Below are 18,901 nucleotides of genomic sequence, written 5' to 3'. Positions count from 1 at the left end.
TCGAACTACATTCCTAATGTATGCCTGAATTTCCACTGGAAGGGTACTCAATGCGCTGTATGCCTCTGGCAGTATATTACAGTATGTGATCAGGAACCTAACTCTGCAACACGTTGTGAAACAGGTGACAGGTCTTGGTGACCCTGACCTCTCCGGGTGACAGGTCTTGGTGACCCTGACATCTCCGGGTGACAGGTCTTGGTGACCCTGACATCTCCGGGTGACAGGTCTTGGTGACCCTGACATCTCCGGGTGACAGGTCTTGGTGACCCTGACATCTCCGGGTGACAGGTCTTGGTGACCCTGACATCTCCGGGTGACAGGTCTTGGTGACCCTGACATCTCCGGGTGACAGGTCTTGGTGACCCTGACATCTCCGGGTGACAGGTCTTGGTGACCCTGACATCTCCGGGTGACAGGTTTTGGTGACCCTGACATCTCCGGGTGACAGGTCTTGGTGACCCTGACATCTCTGGGTGACAGGTCTTGGTGACCCTGACATCTCCGGGTGACAGGTCTTGGTGACCCTGACATCTCCGGGTGACAGGTTTTGGTGACCCTGACATCTCCGGGTGACAGGTCTTGGTGACTCTACATTTGCTGTGGGGGAATTCTCCGACCCTCCACCGACTTACTCTACTCAGAAAGACTGAGGATTCACTGGTATTCCCATAAATGGAGAACTAGTTTTGAATGTTGGTTGGAGAAATCCCTCTTCATATTATGAATAATTAGCCTCAATTGTATTCAGAATGGTCCATTTTAAAATGGGCCCATTGTTGAATACACAGCTCCTTCCAACCCCTTCTGCAGATGATAAACCAGTCTGCAGAAATGCTTGTGATTTCTCTAATGAGAGCGTAATGACATCTATTGGCACAAGGAGTGTTTAACACGTTTAACACACAACCCTGCTGTATAAGGAAGTCTGTATGCCACATTTTTTAAAACATTATACATTGTCATGGTAACAGCTCATTAAAATCTTACTACACACTCGACAGCTTGGTGACGCCATGAATTCAACATGTAAAAGTTGAGTTACCGCCAATATAAACTCTCTGAAACCTGGTGAACGGACCTACAAACGGAATTCATTACCATTGCATTGTGCAATCAAAGCAATCTGCACGCATCACTAACATGCATCACATGGCATGGTTGGCATCTGGTGTGTGTGTGTGCGTGTGCATGTGTTTACCGCATTATCAGGACCAGAATGTCCTGACAAGTCACCAGCATATCCTTAAGGGTTAGAGGTTTAGGGTTAAGTTTAGGGGTTTTGGAGTTAGGGTTAGGAGTTAGGGAAAATAGGATTTTGAATGGGAATACATTTGTATTCCAGAAAGTTCAGAAAAATCACATAAAAAAAAAATCTGTGTGAGTATGTGTGTGAATGTCTGGTCTGTTCAGTGTTAAATTCAGTGCTGAATCTTTAAATAAGGTTATAATCATGAATCTCTGTGATGTTCTCTGCCTGTCCTACCCTGTCCTCTTCATGCTGTAATTTATGTACGGATGCTTGAAATTGTCCCCAGAAGCTCGACTCAAACCTTGTGTGTGTGTATGTACCGAATGGATGAAATTATCTCCAGAAGCTGAAACCTCTGTGTGTGTGTGTGTGTGTGTGTGTGTATGTGTGTGTGTGTGTGTGTGTGCGTGCGTGCGTGCGTGAGAAACAGACTGCAGATGCCATGTGAGAACTCAAATCAGGTGGGATAAATCTAATTTTATTTGTAATATGCGCCGAATACAACAGGTGTAGGTAGACCTTACCGTGAAATGCTTACTTACAAGTCCTTAACCAACAATGCAGTTCAAGAAATAGAGTTAAGGAAATGTTTAGGAAATCAACTAAAAAAGAAAAATAACACAAGAATATTACAATAACGAGGCTATATACAGGGGGTACCGGTACCGAGTCAATGTGTGGGGGTACAGGTTAGTCGAGGTAATTTGTAAAGGGACTATGCATAGCTAATAAACAGCGATGAGCAGCAGTGTAAAAACAAAGGGGTTGAATAATCCGAGTGGCCATTTGATGAATTGTTCAGCATTGTTCTTACGGCTTGGTGGAAGAAGCTTTTAAGGAGCCTTTTGGTTCGAGACTTGGCGATCCGGTACCGCTTGCCGTGCGGTAGCAGAGAGAACAGTCTATGACTTGGTTGACTTGGGTGAATGAAGACAATTCTTTGGGCCTTCCTCTGACACCGCCTAGTATATAGGCCCTGGATGGCAGGAAGCTTGGCCCCAGTGATGTACTGGGCCGTACGCATTACCCTCTGTAGTGTCTCGTGGTCGGATGCCGAGCAGTTTCATTACAAGGTGGTGATACAACCGGTCAGGATGCTCTAGATGATGCAGCTGTAGAACTTTTTGAGGATATGGGGACCCATGCCAAATCTTTTCAGTCTCCTGAGGGGGAAAAAGTTTTGTTGTGCCCTCTTCAAAACTGTGTTGGTGTATTTGGACCATGATAGTTTGTTGGTGAACTTCAAAATCTCGATGCGCTCCACTACAGCCCTATCAATTGTGGAAGGACCACTAGAGGGCAGGCTGGGCTCATGGATAGTAGCCCAACAAAGCATGGGAGACAAGGTAACCAGAGTCAATTAAGCACAGCTGACTGTACTAATGAGATACTCTCCTTCCCCTATAAAAGAGAGAATGGAACCAGCAGAGAGGGAGAAAACTATCTCTGGAAGATGGCCACCGAGAGAGAGAAGCTGTGCTGAAAGAACCACGAAGATGGTGACAAACCCGTGATTTATGTTTGTTGTAGTTTAAAGATTATCCTATTGTGTTCTTGTTTCATCTGGAGAAGAAGATGTGTGTTTTTTCCTTGGAAGATTTTTCATTGATTATGTTAGAATGTTTTTGGTTGACAAAATACCCTCAATAGAGAACCGTGTTCAATCAGCAAAACCTACTCCTGACTCGTTTATTCCACCTTCCCGCTTTAGAGTGACGCCTAATTACTTGGTACGCTCACACAATGTTAATGGGGCCCTGTTTGGCACACCTTTTCCTGTAGTCCAAGATCAGCTCTTTTGTCTTGCTCACAGTGAGGTAGAGGTTGTTGTCCTGGCACCACACTGCCAGGTCTCTGACCTCCTCCCTATAGGCTGTCTCATCGTTGCCGATGATCACTGTTGTGTCGTCAGCCAACTCCAACACCAACTAATGATGGTGTTGGAGTCATGTTTGGCCATGCAGTCGTGCGTGAACAGGGAGTACAGGAGGGGACTCAGCACGCACCTCTGAGGAGCCCACGTGTTGAGGATCAGCGTGGCAGATGTGTTGTTGCCTACCCTCACCACCTGGGGGTGGACCATCAGGAAGTCCAGGATCTAGTTGCAGAGGGAGGTGGTTAGTCCCAGGGTCCTCAGTTTAGTGATGAGCTTTGTGGGCACTTTGGTGTTTGAACGCTGAGCTGTAGTCAATGAACAGCATTCTCACATAGGTGTTCCTTTTGTCCAGGTGGGAAATGGCAGTGTGGAGTGCGATTGAGATTGCCTCATCTGTGGATCTGTTGGGGTGGTATGCAAATTGGGGTGCGTCTCGTGTTTCCGGCATGATGATGTTGATGTCAGCCATGACCAGCCTTTCAAAGCACTTCATGGCTACCAACATGAGTGCTACGGGCACTCATTTAGGCAGGTTACCAACAGACTCGGTCAGAGACAGTTTGTAAATGTCAGTGAAGACACTTTGAGTACACATCCTGGTAATCCATCTGGCCCCGCGGTTTTGAGAATGTTGACCTCTTTAAAGGTCTTGCTCACATCGGCTAACGAGAGCATGATCACACTGTCGTTCGGAACAGCTGGTGCTCTCATGTATGCTTCAGTGTTGCTTGCCTCAGAGTGAGTATACAATGCATTTAGCCCGTCTGGTATGCTCGCGTCACTGGGCAGCTCGCAGCTGGGTTTCCTTTTGTATCCTGTAATATACCACTACTTCTGTCATTTACCATCTCTGGGTTTCTCTTTTGATTTTGAATATCCTGATAATATAATCCACGACACAGGGCAGTTTCAGACATGTAACATTTACCATCAGATTCAGTTTTAGAAAACAAGGGCAGATTTGTAACATCAGCACAGGGTGCTGTGAGGCATGAAGGCAGAAACACAGGGCAACATGTAACAGTGAAACTGTGAAGCTGTGTGATTTTGAATGATAAACCTCTTCATTTTATTGATGATATTCAATAATCCTTAGAGCGAGAACACAGGGCAGATTCAGACATGTAACTGAGGCAGGAAGGCAGAAACACAGGGCAGATTCAGACATGTAACTGAGGCATGAAGGCAGAAACACAGGGCAGAGTCAGACATGTAACTGAGGCAGGAAGGCAGAAACACAGGGCAGAGTCAGACATGTAACTGAGGCATGAAGGCAGAAACACAGGGCAGAGTCAGAAATGTCACTGAGGCATGAAGGCAGAAACACAGGGCAGAGTCAGACATGTAACTGAGGCATGAAGGCAGAAACACAGGGCAGAGTCAGACATGCAACAGGCAGAAATGTAAGACGTCTTAATATTATTCTATCATAAAGAAGCAACACCATTCATTTGTCTTTACAGTGATATTGTTGCACAGAAAAACAAGAACATACGATATTAAAGTGATGCATAGAAAATCTATTTCACTAAGCATTAAGCATCAGCTGTTTTTTCAGGCATGATTTCAGAATACAGGAAAAATAAATAGTCCTCAAAATGAAAACCAAGTGGTTATTAATACAATCTAACATTAAAAAAACAGAATAGAAGTTTGTTAATCATGTCATCTACAATTTTCTCTATACTGAAAATCAGTTATACCGTACATTCAAAAACATGAATACTTTTTGTAAATTCAGTTCAAAAATACAAAATCTGTGATTATTGGTGTAGTCTAGAACAGTAGAAGAACATTTTTCATTGTCACAGAAAGACTTAGAGAGACAACACTAATATACACATACCGTATGTATCGTCTTAATGCCCCCATAACAGGAAACTCTATTTACACAGCTGCCTGTAAATACATTCAGCTATGAAGAAACACAACAACACAACGACTCATTTTGGCTCAAAGACCCCGAGAAGCTCTGGATCTAGGGCAAGATGGCAGTGACGGGAGAGGAAAAGGTGTTGACATAACTGGTTCTAGAATATTTACAAGACATTGTCTTCAAACATTCAGAAATCGACGCAGTAGTAAAACGATGACGTCATCACCATGGCACCATAGTGTCGTGGCTGACGCACAGACTTCTGTGTCGTGATTTCGCGATGGGTTGGCATGGCAGGGAACGAAATCCAGCTAGAATATGGACATACTGTATGGGAATACATAGTCCACCCCTGCAATATGGGTGAACACAAGCATGTTGATATCTGGCATTGGGGACGAGCGGCGTGTAGGAGTGAGACAATGGATATCTGGAGCGAGTCAAAAGAACATAGGCTCATTGAATTAGGAATGTTGAACTGTACTGCACTTAATACAATAAGTATTGCCAGTATCACTAGTGGACTGTGCTATTGGCTGTGAGATTCTGGGGCCTGAGCAGAGCTGTGTAATTGGGTCAGGGAGGAGGAGAAGGGCTGAGGAGGAGAAAGGTGTGATGTAAATAATTGTTGTAAGCAAACGTCGGCTGCGGTGGCTGCCAGGTCAGTCCCAGAAGAGGTCGTTAGAGAAACATACATCTGTGAGCTGTGAGAAATCCCGGCCCGGCACTCTGTTCTGCTGTTATGGCTGACACTACTTTAGCATTACAGAGCAGGACATGCAGCAGGCCGTGTAGCAGGCAATGTAGACCCAACATTCACCTAGAGAGCCACAGGGCTACAGGAAACAGACCTGCCCTGAATAGAGACTATTTACACACATCTAGACGTGGCACAGGAGCTGGGCTAAAACACAGTCACTTACTTGACACATTCATACCTCACATGGTAACTAATGGTAGAGTGGTAGCACTCTAATGGTAGAGTGCTGACTAACGCTTCAGCTAGTCCAGGCTCCATGCTTTGTTTGTCTCTAGGTCTCTGCTTCGAGGGGGTGTTACAGGATTACTCTGGTCTCTATGACCACGGAGGGGGTGTAGAGTATTACAGGATTACTCTGGTCTCTATGACCACTGAGGGGGTGTAGAGTATTACAGGATTACTCTGGTCTCTATGACCACTGAGGGGGTGTAGAGTATTACAGGGTTTCTCTGGTCTCTATGACCACTGAGGGGGTGTAGAGTATTACAGGGTTTCTCTGGTCTCTATAACCACTGAGGCGGTGTAGAGTATTACAGGATTACTCTGGTCTCTATGACCACTGAGGCGGTGTAGAGTATTACAGGGTTTCTCTGGTCTCTATGACCACTGAGGGGGTGTAGAGTATTACAGGATTATTCTGGTCTCTATGACCACTGAGAGGGTGTAGAGTATTACAGGATTACTCTGGTCTCTATGACCACTGAGGGGGTGTAGAGTATTACAGGGTTTCTCTGGTCTCTATGCCTACTGAGGGGGTGTAGAGTATTACAGGGTTTCTCTGGTCTCTATGACCACTGATGGGGTGTAGAGTATTACAGGATTACTCTGGTCTCTATGACCACTGAGAGGGTGTAGAGTATTACAGGATTACTCTGGTCTCTATGACCACTGAGGGGGTGTAGAGTATTACAGGGTTTCTCTGGTCTCTATGACCACTGAGGGGGTGTAGAGTATTACAGGGTTTCTCTGGTCTCTATAACCACTGAGGGGGTGTAGAGTATTATAGGGTTTCTCTGGTCTCTATGACCACTGAGGGGGTGTAGAGTATTACAGGGTTTCTCTGGTCTGAGTGTACTCTGAGTGTACCTAATACACTGACCACAGTGCGTACCTAATACACTGACCACAGTGCGTACCTAATACACTGACCACTGTGCGTACCTAATACACTGAGTGTACCTAATACACTGACCACAGTGCGTACCTAATACACTGACCACAGTGCGTACCTAATACACTGACCACTGTGCGTACCTAATACACTGACCACAGTGCGTACCTAATACACTGACCACAGTGCGTACCTAATACACTGACCACTGTGCGTACCTAATACACTGAGTGTACCTAATACACTGACCACAGTGCGTACCTAATACACTGACCACAGTGCGTACCTAATACACTGACCACTGAGTGTACCTAATACACTGACCACTGAGTGTACCTAATACACTGACCACTGTGTGTACCTAATATACTGACCACTGGGTGTACCTAATATACTGACCACTGGGTGTACATCATCTACACTTACAAATAATTCAAAATGACTTAACTGGCTGCATCGTCCACAGAAACAGTTAATTCATTATGACAGCTGGTGCTGGTTCTGAACCCACAAGGAAATCTCCAGTCCAATTCTTAGATTTTGTCAGCAGTTTGTGAGTGTATTGTTTAATTCGTTCGGATTCTAGAACACATTGCTCATTCAGGCAAGTCAATGGGTTCATTGGAAAGCTGAGTGGAGCTGAAGGGTAGGACTAAAAATAACAAGATAAACTAAAGGAAAATGTATTTACAGTAGGTTCAGAAGTTTGGTGAAACAGCACAGTTGGCAAGTATATGGCAAATAGAAATACAATCTGGGTGGTGTTCAGAGATAAATGGGAGGGGTTGAGAATAGCTTAAGGATGGGACTAAAAACAAACAAAAGATTACTATTGTAAAATACATTGCGTCCGTAAAATGTAGGAAAATAACCTCACACTCAACGTCAACAAAACAAAGGAGATGATCGTGGACTTCAGGAAACAGCAGAGGGAGCAGCCCCCTATCCACATCGACGGGACAGTAGTGGAGAGGGTAGTAAGTTAAGACAGATAGACAGACAGGCAGGCAGCGCCTCTTCAACCTCAGGAGGCTGAAGAAATTCGACTTGTCACCAAAAGCACTCACAAACTTTTACAGATGCACAATCGAGAACATCCTGCCGAGTTGTATCACCGCCTGGTACGGCAACTGCTCCGCTCACAACCGTAAGGCTCTCCAGAGGGTAGTGAGGTCTGCACAACGCATCACTGGGGGCAAACTACCTGCCCTCCAGGACACCTACACCACCCGATGTCACAGGAAGGCCAAAAAGATCATCAAGGACAACAACCACCCGAGCCACTGCCTGTTCACCCCACTATCATCCAGGAGGTGAGGTCAGTACAGGTGCATCAAAGCTGGGACAGAGAGACTGAAAAACAGCTTCTATCTCAAGGCCATCAGACTGTTAAATAGTCATCACTAACATAACAGTGCTGCCAACATACTGACTCAACTCCAGCCACTTTAATAATGGAAAATTGATGTAATAAATGTATCACTAGCCACTTTAAACAATGCCACTTTTATGTTTACATACCCTACATTAATCATCTCATATACTGTACTCGATACCATCTCCTGCATCTTGCCTATGCCGTTCTGTACCATCACTCATCCATATATCTTTTTGTGCATATTCTTTATCCCTTTACACTTGTGTGTATAAGGTAGTTGTTGTGAAATTGTTAGGTTTCACCATTACTTGTTGGTTATTACTGCGTTGTCAGAACTAGAAGCACAAGCATTTCGCATTAACATCTGCTAACCATTTTTAATTTTACCTTTATTTAACCAGGCAAGTCAGTTGAAGAACACATTCTTATTTTCAATGACGGCCTGGGAACAGTTTAACTGCCTGTTCAGGGGCAGAACGACAGATTTGTACCTTGTCAGCTTGGGGGGTTGAACTCGCAACCTTCCGGTTACTAGTCCAACGCTCTAACCACTAGGCTACCCTGCCACCCCATGTATGTGACAAATACAATTTGATTTGATTTAGTATGTATAAGCTGGAAGTAGAAGCCTAAGAGTTGTTGTCCACTAGTTACTCCAATTAGGGGAGAGATGGTAGACTCCAGCGTGATGAGAGAGAGTTCTGCAAACTATAGGTTTAATGTATAGTTATTAATGGACGTCAGAAATCAGAAATGTCAACAATGCTCATCATTGTAAACACACACACACACACACACACACACACACACACACACACACACACACACACACACACACACACACACACACACACACACACACACACACACACACACACAAAAAACTATTTTCTTGAAACAAAAGGCAAGAGAATAAAAAGATGATAGCTTTGCCAATAAACATGTTTCTCCATAGAAGAGCGTGTCCTAGAGGGAAACCGTAGTTATAAAGCCCCCAGCAGTGTGGTCCATATCACCCACTGTTGTCCTGAGCCTCTGCTAAGACCTCCAGAGGACTAGGCTGTTCATTTATGAACTATGACATACAATGGAGCGCCAAACATATTGGGACAGTGACACATTTTCGGTTGTTTTGTCTCTGCTCCAGCACTTTGAATTTGAAATGATACAATGACCATGAGATTAACATGCAGGTTGTCAGCTTTCAATTGAGGGTATTTTCATCCATATCAGATGAACCGTTTCGAAATGATTAAAGTAGTAAAAAGTTAAGCATTTGGTCCCAACAAGCTTGTGACTACATTTTCTGTTAGTTTTGGTTGTGTTTCAGATTATTTTGTGCCCAATAGAAATTAATGGTAAATAATGTATTGTGTCATTTTGGAGTCACTTTTATTGTAAATAAGAATATAATATGTTTCTAAACACATCTACATTAATGTGGATGTTACCATGATTACGGATAATCCTGAATGAATCGTGAATAATGATGAGTGAGCAAGTCACAGATGCACAAATATCACACCCCTGCCAAAAAATGCTAATCTCCACTGTTATTATAATGGTGAAAGGTTAGCATACCTCCTGGAGGTATGATATTGGTAACTTTCTCAATACTTTTGTAGCTCACTATATTACACCACTGGGTCCTTTTTAAATGAAGGTTTATTAATAAATTATACTGCTAAATGACGGTTTATTAATAAATTATACTGCTAAATGACGGTTTATTAATAAATTATACTGCTAAATTACGGTTTATTAATAAATTATACTGCTAAATGACGGTTTATTAATAAATTATACTGCTAAATGACGGTTTATTAATAAATTATACTGCTAAATGACGGTTTATTAATAAATTATACTGCTAAATGCTAATAACAGTAAATCTGTTTGTTTTCTGTAGAACGCTCTCATATGCTATCTATTAGGGAGTTTTCATCTTCACTGTCTGGGCCAAGATAGTTTTCTCATGCTGTTCATATTGAGCTCTTATTGCTAGGTTTACTGTGTAGATTGTTATTGCTGGAAATAGAAGGTCCATATTGCTAGTAAGATCCTTATTGCTGTAAATACTGAAACAATACCCTATATAAGTGTTTGACAAAATTCTGATAATGATGTCTGGATATCAGTCTTCGCTGCCCCACAGCTGTCAGGTGACCAGAAACAGTGGACATCACAGCTGTTGTTAGTAGATGGTACAGTAGTGCGGGGCTGAATGTTGTGTTTCTGGGTCAGGAACGGGTCACAGTAGAATATCTTCCAGGTCACAGGTAGGTGGTGGCCTCTCTGTTCTCTCTCTCTCTGGCCTGGGCCACGGCAACATTAATACACTGGAGCCACTCCTCAGCATGCTTCTCATCACGAGCCTTCAGGACGTATGTTTTACTGTCCGTGAAGATCTCAAAGGCCCGAGGGAGACCCCGCTCACGTCGCTTCTTAGCCACCACCTAGACAGACAGACAGACAGGAGAGAGGGTTATCAGAAGTGGACAACGGGTATGAATGGAATTGTTGTTACATGAATGGACTTGGAAGTTCACCCACCTTGACGCTCTGCACTTTGTTCAGATCGATGGTGCTGTCATCTAGCTCATCCTTCTGTAGTAGACAAGACAGGACAGAGATAAACCTTTCAGCAACATGGAGAGATTCTAGTTAAACATTAATAAATAGTTATAAATGCACACTTTGGAGCAGCAATCCAATTCTATTGATGTCGTTTCACTATCACCACTACACCGGTACACTGTCCTTCTCTCAGCACATATCAAAGCTGCAGGCTAAAGTTAAATCTAGACTTGGTTTCCTCTATCGTAATCGCTCCTCTTTCACCCCAGCTGCCAAACTAACCCTGATTCAGATGACCATCCTACCCATGTTAGATTACGGAGATGTAATTTATAGATTGGCAGGTAAAGGTGCTCTCGAGCGGCTAGATGTTCTTTCATTTTTTTATGTCGTTTCACTATCACCACTACATGATGAATCAAATCAAACACCGACTACACAGACTACAGCCACATGCACCGACTACAACACTGACTACAGCCACATGCACCGACTACAACACCGACTACAGCCACATGCACCGACTACAGCCACATGCACCGACAACAGCCACATGCACCGACTACAGCCACATGCACCGACTACAACACTGACTACAGCCACATGCACCGACTACAACACCGACTACAGCCACATGCACCGACTACAACACCGACTACAGCCACATGCACCGACTACAGCCACATGCACCGACTACAACACCGACTACAGCCACATGCACCGACTACAGTGAAATGCTTACTTACAAGCCCTTAACCAACACTGCTGTTTTAAGAAAAAATAAAAGTAACAAATAATCAAAGAGGAGCCGTATAATAACAATAGCAAGGCCATATACATGCAACCAGAGTCAATGTGGAGCCACATGCACCGTGTAATGGTTCAGCCTCATGCACCGGATACAACAGGGTGTAACAGCCAGAGTCAATGCAGGCTATATACAGGGTGTAACACAGAGTCAATGTGGAGGCCACATGCACCGTGTAACGGTTCAAGTCAATGTGGAGGCTATATACAGGGTGTAACGGTTCAGAGTCAATATAACAGTGGAGGCTACATACAATAGGGTATACAGGGTAACGGTTCAGAGTCAATGTGGAGGCTATATACAGGGTGTAACGGTTCAGAGTCAATGTGGAGGCTATATACAGGGTGTAACGGTTCAGAGTCAATGTGGAGGCCATACACAGGGTGTAACGGTTCAGAGTCAATGTGGAGGCTATATACAGGGTGTAACGGTTCAGAGTCAATGTGGAGGCTATATACAGGGTGTAACGGTTCAGAGTCAATGTGGAGGCCATACACAGGGTGTAACGGTTCAGAGTCAATGTGGAGGCTATATACAGGGTGTAACGGTTCAGAGTCAATGTGGAGGCTATATACAGGGTGTAACGGTTCAGAGTCAATGTGGAGGCTATATACAGGGTGTAACGGTTCAGAGTCAATGTGGAGGCCATACACAGGGTGTAACGGTTCAGAGTCAATGTGGAGGCTATATACAGGGTGTAACGGTTCAGAGTCAATGTGGAGGCTATATACAGGGTGTAACGGTTCAGAGTCAATGTGGAGGCTATATACAGGGTGTAACGGTTCAGAGTCAATGTGGAGGCTATATACAGGGTGTAACGGTTCAGTGTCAATGTGGAGGCTATATACAGGGTGTAACGGTTCAGAGTCAATGTGGAGGCTATATACAGGGTGTAACGGTTCAGAGTCAATGTGGAGGCTATATACAGGGTGTAACGGTTCAGAGTCAATGTGGAGGCTATATACAGGGTGTAACGGTTCAGAGTCAATGTGGAGGCTATATACAGGGTGTAACGGTTCAGAGTCAATGTGGAGGCTATATACAGGGTGTAACGGTTCAGAGTCAATGTGGAGGCTATATACAGGGTGTAACGGTTCAGAGTCAATGTGGAGGCTAAATACAGGGTGTAACGGTTCAGAGTCAATGTGGAGGCTATATATAGGGTGTAACGGTTCAGAGTCAATGTGGAGGCTATATACAGGGTGTAACGGTTCAGAGTCAATGTGGAGGCTATATACAGGGTGTAACGGTTCAGAGTCAATGTGGAGGCTATATACAGGGTGTAACGGTTCAGAGTCAATGTGGAGGCTATATACAGGGTGTAACGGTTCAGAGTCAATGTGGAGGCTATATACAGGGTGTAACGGTTCAGAGTCAATGTGGAGGCTATATACAGGGTGTAACGGTTCAGAGTCAATGTGGAGGCTAAATACAGGGTGTAACGGTTCAGAGTCAATGTGGAGGCTATATACAGGGTGTACCGGTTCAGAGTCAATGTGGAGGCTATATACAGGGTGTAATGGTTCAGAGTCAATGTGGAGGCTATATACAGGGTGTAACGGTTCAGAGTCAATGTGGAGGCTATATACAGGGTGTAACGGTTCAGAGTCAATGTGGAGGCTATATACAATGTGTAACGGTTCAGAGTCAATGTGGAGGCTATATACAATGTGTAACGGTTCAGAGTCAAAGTGCGGGGGCACCGGTTCGTTGAGGTAATACCTACATATAGTTAGAGTTATTAAAGTGATTATGCATAGACAATAACAGACAGTAGCAGCAGCGTAACAGTGAGGGGGTTGTTGATGGTGTTTCACTATCACCCCTACTCATGATGAATGGCATTTTTCTGACACACTTAAACCCTGCCAGGTTCCCGAGAGGCACATTTATAATATTAACATTAAACATTGTGCCACTGACATGTTGAACTGTTGAACAGCTGCCTTGCGGCTATTGTAGACAACCTGTTGTTTAATTCCACATTTTTCAGCGACAAAATACAAGTTTGCTAGGGTTTGTAACAACAGTACGTTAGCGCAAAACATCAACTTTTATGGTGCTCTTGCAAAGATTTACTGCACTAAGCTGCTCATGTATGCAGTAAGACAAGAGGGTGTTTTATTGTCTTGGTCCTTATATAAGGGAGGAAATGAAATTCTCGAGCCCATAAGCACGTTCTCTAATGCTCTACCCCTTAAGACCACTACATCTCTCTGACTCATGTAATACACTGTTATCTCCCATCTCACACGTCAGGATGACTGTGGAATGTGTGTGTGTGTGTGTGCATGTGCGTGTGTGTGTGTGTATCTGTGTGTGATACACCACAGCCATATCCTTATGGACCATTGGCGAGGGACCAGCTAGATGCTATTCTCCATAGACCTATACCCACATTCTAAGAGCCCCCTCACCCCCCGGCCGGCTATAGTTCTGTAGCATGTCTGTGTGTGCGTGTGTTGTGTGTGTGAGGGTCTGGCTAACGTCTGTGTGGAGGGTCTGTCTTCTGTTAGCTACAGTGGTTAAGCTGCTCATGTATTCACACAGATTGAAGGAGAAGTCAATGAACTCCTCTCGCCACTCCCCTAGTTCCTATTGCGTGTGTGTCCTAAGGCTTTGGGGAAACGCTTAGGGGAAATGCAGCGGTGCACAAAGTACATGAATAATCATCCAGGTGGGGTTGTTCTGAGGTGACTTATTATGAGCTCGTCTCACATCTCTCACTCTACACAAGTGCCTCGGGGTAAAGGTTAAGGGTTAGTGGTATAGGTTAGGGGCATGGGTTAGTGGTATGGGTTAAGGGTATAGGTATAGGTTAAGGGTATGGGTTAGTGGTATAGGTTAAGGGTATAGGGTATGGGTTAGTGGTATAGGTATAGGTTAAGGCTATGGTTTAGTTGTATAGGTTAAGGGTATGGGTTTAAAAAAAATTTTTTTAACCAGGCAAGTCAGTTAAGAACACGTTCTTATTTTCAATGACGGCCTGGGAACAGTGGGTTAACTGCCTGTTCAGCTCGGGGGTTTGAACTCGCAACCTTCCGGTTACCAGTCCAACGCTCTAACCACTAGGCTACCCTGCCACCCCATGTGTTATGGGTTAGTGGTATAGGTTAGTGGTATAGGTTAGGGGAATAGGTTAGTGGTATGGGATAGTGGTGTGGGTTAGTGGTATAGGTTAGGCATATAGGTTAGGCATATAGGTTAGTGGTATAGGTTAGTGGTATAGGTTAGTGGTACAGGTTAGTGGTATAGGTTAGTGTTATAGGTTAGGCATATAGGTTAGTGGTATAAGTTAGTGCTATAGGTTAGTGGTACAGAGTGGCAATGTGGTAGGTTAGTGGTATAGGTTAGTGGTAAGGTTAGACATAGGTAAGTGGTATAGGTTAGTGGTATAGGTTAGGCATATACAAGTGGTATAGGTTAGGCATATAGGTTAGTGGTAGGTTAGTGCTATAGGTTAGTGGTACAGGTTAGTGGCATATTAGTGGTATAGGTTAGTGGTATAGGTTAGTGGTATAGGTTAGGCATAGGTCAAGTGGTATAGGTTAGGCATATATATGGTACAGGTTAGTGGTATAGGTTCAGGTTAGTGGTACAGGTTAGTGGCATAGGTTAGTGGTATAGGTTAGTGGTACAAGTGGTATAGGTTAGTGGTAACGGTTGGTAGGTTAGTCATATAGGTGTGGTAGGTTAGGCATATAGGTTAGTGGTATAGGTTAGTGGTATAGGTTCAGGTTAATAGGTTAGAGGTTATGGTATAGGTTAGTGGTATTATGCAGGTTAGTGGTATAGATTAGTGGTATAGGTTGAGTGGTATAGGTTAGGTCAGGCATATAGTAGGTTAGTGGTATAGGTTAGGGTAACAGTGGTATAGGTTAGTGGTATAGGGTGGTATAGTTAGGTGTTATTAGGTTATGGTATAGGTTAGGCATATAGGTACAGGGTATAGGTTAGGCATAGTGATTAGTGGTATAGGTTAGTGGTATAGGTTAGGTTAGCATAAACATTGTGGTATAGGGGTAAGTTGTATGGTTAGGCATAACAGTGGTGGTTATTCATAGGTTAGGCAATAGGTTAGTGGTAATTAGGCATATTTTAGTGGTATAGGTTAGGCATATAGGTTCCAAGTTAGGCATATAGGTTATAGGTTAGGCATAAAGTGGTATAGGTTAGTGGTATAGGTTAGGCATATGTTAACAGGTTAGGCATATAGGTAAGTGGTATAGGTTAGTGGTATAGGTTAGGCATTAGGTGGTTAGTGGTATGGTATACGTAAGGGGAATAGGTTAACCAATGTTTTAATTACCATATAGGTTAGTGGTATTTTAGTGGTATAGGTTAGGCATACAACAAGTGGTATAGGTTAGTGGTATAGGTTAGGCATACAGTTACGTGGTATAGGTAGGCATAAACATCAGTGGTATAGGTTAGGCATATAGGTTAGTGGTATAGGTTAGTGCTATAGGTTAGTGGTACAGGTTAGTGGCATAGGTTAGTGGTATTTAGTGGTATAGGTTAGACATGGTAAGTGGTATGGTTAGTGGTATAGGTTAGGCATATAGGTTAGTGGTATAGGTTAGGCATTGGTCCTGGTATATAAGGGTAGGTTAATATTAGGCATAAGGTTCTGGTATAGCCCATGGTATAGATTAGTGGTATCTTAGACATAATGCTATACCCCTTGGTAAGACCATATAGTTTAGTGGTATGGGTTAGGCATATAGGTTAGTGGTATACACTGGTTATGGTCCCATGGTATACGTAAGGGGAATGGTTAGTGGTATAGGTTAGGCATATAGGTTAGTGGTATAGGTTAGTGGTATAGGTTAGGCATATAGGTAAGTGGTATTTAGTGGTATAGGTTAGGCATATTAGTGGTATAGGTTAGTGGTATAGGTTAGGCATATAGGTAAGTGGTAGCCTGGTTAGTGGTATAGGTTAGTGTGTTGTGTATGGTTAGTGGTATACGTAAGGGAATAGGTTAGTGGTATAGGTTAGTGGTATAGGTTAGTGGTATAGGTTAGGCATATAGGTTAGTGGTATAGGTTAGTGGTATAGGTTAGTGGTATAGGTTAGTGGTATTGGTTAGGCATATAGGTAATGGTATAGGTTAGTGGTATAGGTTAGTGCTATAGGTTAGTGGTACAGGTTAGTGGCATGGTTAGTGGTATAGGTTAGTGGTATAGGTTAGACATAAGGGTATAGGTAAGTGGTATAGGTTAGGCATATAGGTTAGTGGTATAGGTTAGTGCTATAGGTTAGTGGTACAGGTTAGTGGCATAGGTTAGTGGTATAGGTTAGTGGTATAGGTTAGTGGTATAGGTTAGGCATATAGGTTAGTGGTATAGGTTAGTGGTATAGGTTAGTGGTATAGGTTAGTGGTATTGGTTAGGCATATAGGTAAGTGGTATAGGTTAGTGGTATAGGTTAGTGCTATAGGTTAGTGGTACAGGTTAGTGGCATAGGTTAGTGGTATAGGTTAGTGGTATAGGTTAGACATATAGGTAAGTGGTATAGGTTAGTGGTATAGGTTAGGCATATAGGTTAGTGGTATAGGTTAGTGGTATAGGTTAGTGGTATGGTTAGTTACAGGTTAGTGGCATAGGTTAGTGGTATAGGTTAGTGGTATAGGTTAAGGTATAGTTAGGCATATGGTTAGTGGTATAGGTTAGTGGTATAGATTAGTGGTATAGGTTAGACATTAGGTAAGTGGTATAGGTTAGTGGTATAGGTTAGGCATATAGGTTAGTGGTATGGGTTAGGCATATAGGTTAAGTGGTATACGTAAGGGGAATAGGTTAGTGGTATAGGTTAGTGGTATACGTAAGGGAATAGGTTAGTGGTATAGGTTAGGCATATTTAGTGGTATAAGTGGTATAGGTTAGGCATAGGTAAGTGGTATAGGTTAGTGGTATAGGTTAGGCATATAGGTTAGTGGTATAGGTTAGTGGTATAGGTTAGGCATATAGGTAAGTGGTATAGGTTAGTGGTATAGGTTAGTGCTATAGGTTAGGCATATAGGTTAGTGGTATACGTAAGGGGAATAGGTTAGTGGTATAGGTTAGTGGTATAGGTTAGTGGTATAGGTTAGGCATATAGGTTAGTGGTATAGGTTAGTGGTATTGGTTAGGCATATAGGTAAGTGGTATAGGTTAGTGGTATAGGTTAGTGCTATAGGTTAGTGGTACAGGTTAGTGGCATAGGTTAGTGGTATAGGTTAGTGGTATAGGTTAGACATATAGGTAAGTGGTATAGGTTAGTGGTATAGGTTAGGCATATAGGTTAGTGGTATAGGTTAGTGGTATAGGTTAGTGGTACAGGTTAGTGGCATAGGTTAGTGGTATAGGTTAGTGGTATAGGTTAGTGGTATAGGTTAGGCATATAGGTTAGTGGTATAGGTTAGTGGTATAGGTTAGTGGTATTGGTTAGGCATATAGGTAAGTGGTATAGGTTAGTGGTATAGGTTAGTGCTATAGGTTAGTGGTACAGGTTAGTGGCATAGGTTAGTGGTATAGGTTAGTGGTATAGGTTAGACATATAGGTAAGTGGTATAGGTTAGTGGTATAGGTTAGGCATATAGGTTAGTGGTATAGGTTAGTGGTATAGGTTAGTGGTACAGGTTAGTGGCATAGGTTAGTGGTATAGGTTAGTGGTATAGGTTAGTGGTATAGGTTAGACATATAGGTAAGTGGTATAGGTTAGTGGTATAGGTTAGGCATATAGGTTAGTGGTATAGGTTAGGCATATAGGTAAGTGGTATAGGTTAGGCATATAGGTAAGTGGTATAGGTTAGTGGTATAGGTTAGGCATATAGGTTAGTGGTATAGGTTAGTGGTATAGATTAGTGGAATAGGTTAGTGGTATAGGTTAGTGGTATAGGTTAGGCATATAGGTAAGTGGTATAGGTTAGGCATATAGGTAAGTGGTATAGGTTAGTGGTATAGGTTAGGCATATAGGTTAGTGGTATAGGTTAGGCATATAGGTAAGTGGTATAGGTTAGTGGTATAGGTTAGGCATATAGGTTAGTGGTATAGGTTAGTGCTATAGGTTAGTGGTACAGGTTAGTGGCATAGGTTAGTGGTATAGGTTAGTGGTATAGGTTAGACATATAGGTAAGTGGTATAGGTTAGTGGTATAGGTTAGGCATATAGGTTAGTGGTATAGGTTAGGCATATAGGTAAGTGGTATAGGTAAGTGGTATAGGTTAGTGGTATAGGTTAGGCATATAGGTTAGTGGTATAGGTTAGTGGTATAGATTA

General features: G+C 43.1%; 1 protein-coding gene across 1 annotated transcript in view; it reads right to left on the bottom strand.

The window, feature by feature from the left end:
- Positions 1-4,173: 4,173 nt before the first annotated feature.
- Positions 4,174-18,901, bottom strand: part of LOC118394464 (ventricular zone-expressed PH domain-containing protein-like) — a 172,276-nt gene continuing 157,548 nt past the window's right edge. Inside the window, exons 15-17 of the mRNA XM_052468455.1 lie at positions 10,807-10,860; positions 7,069-10,709; positions 4,174-7,018 (exon numbers count right to left, since the gene is read on the bottom strand). Coding sequence (XP_052324415.1) covers positions 10,527-10,709; positions 10,807-10,860 — 237 coding nt within the window. The 3' untranslated portion in view covers positions 4,174-7,018; positions 7,069-10,526. The remainder of the gene's footprint in view (positions 7,019-7,068; positions 10,710-10,806; positions 10,861-18,901) is intronic.

This window comes from Oncorhynchus keta, chromosome 18 (assembly GCF_023373465.1).
Source record: "Oncorhynchus keta strain PuntledgeMale-10-30-2019 chromosome 18, Oket_V2, whole genome shotgun sequence".
In the NCBI taxonomy this organism is placed as follows: domain Eukaryota; kingdom Metazoa; phylum Chordata; class Actinopteri; order Salmoniformes; family Salmonidae; genus Oncorhynchus; species Oncorhynchus keta.
The sequence above is the reverse complement of the archived record's forward strand: the minus strand, read 5'-3'. Positions and strand labels throughout refer to the sequence as shown.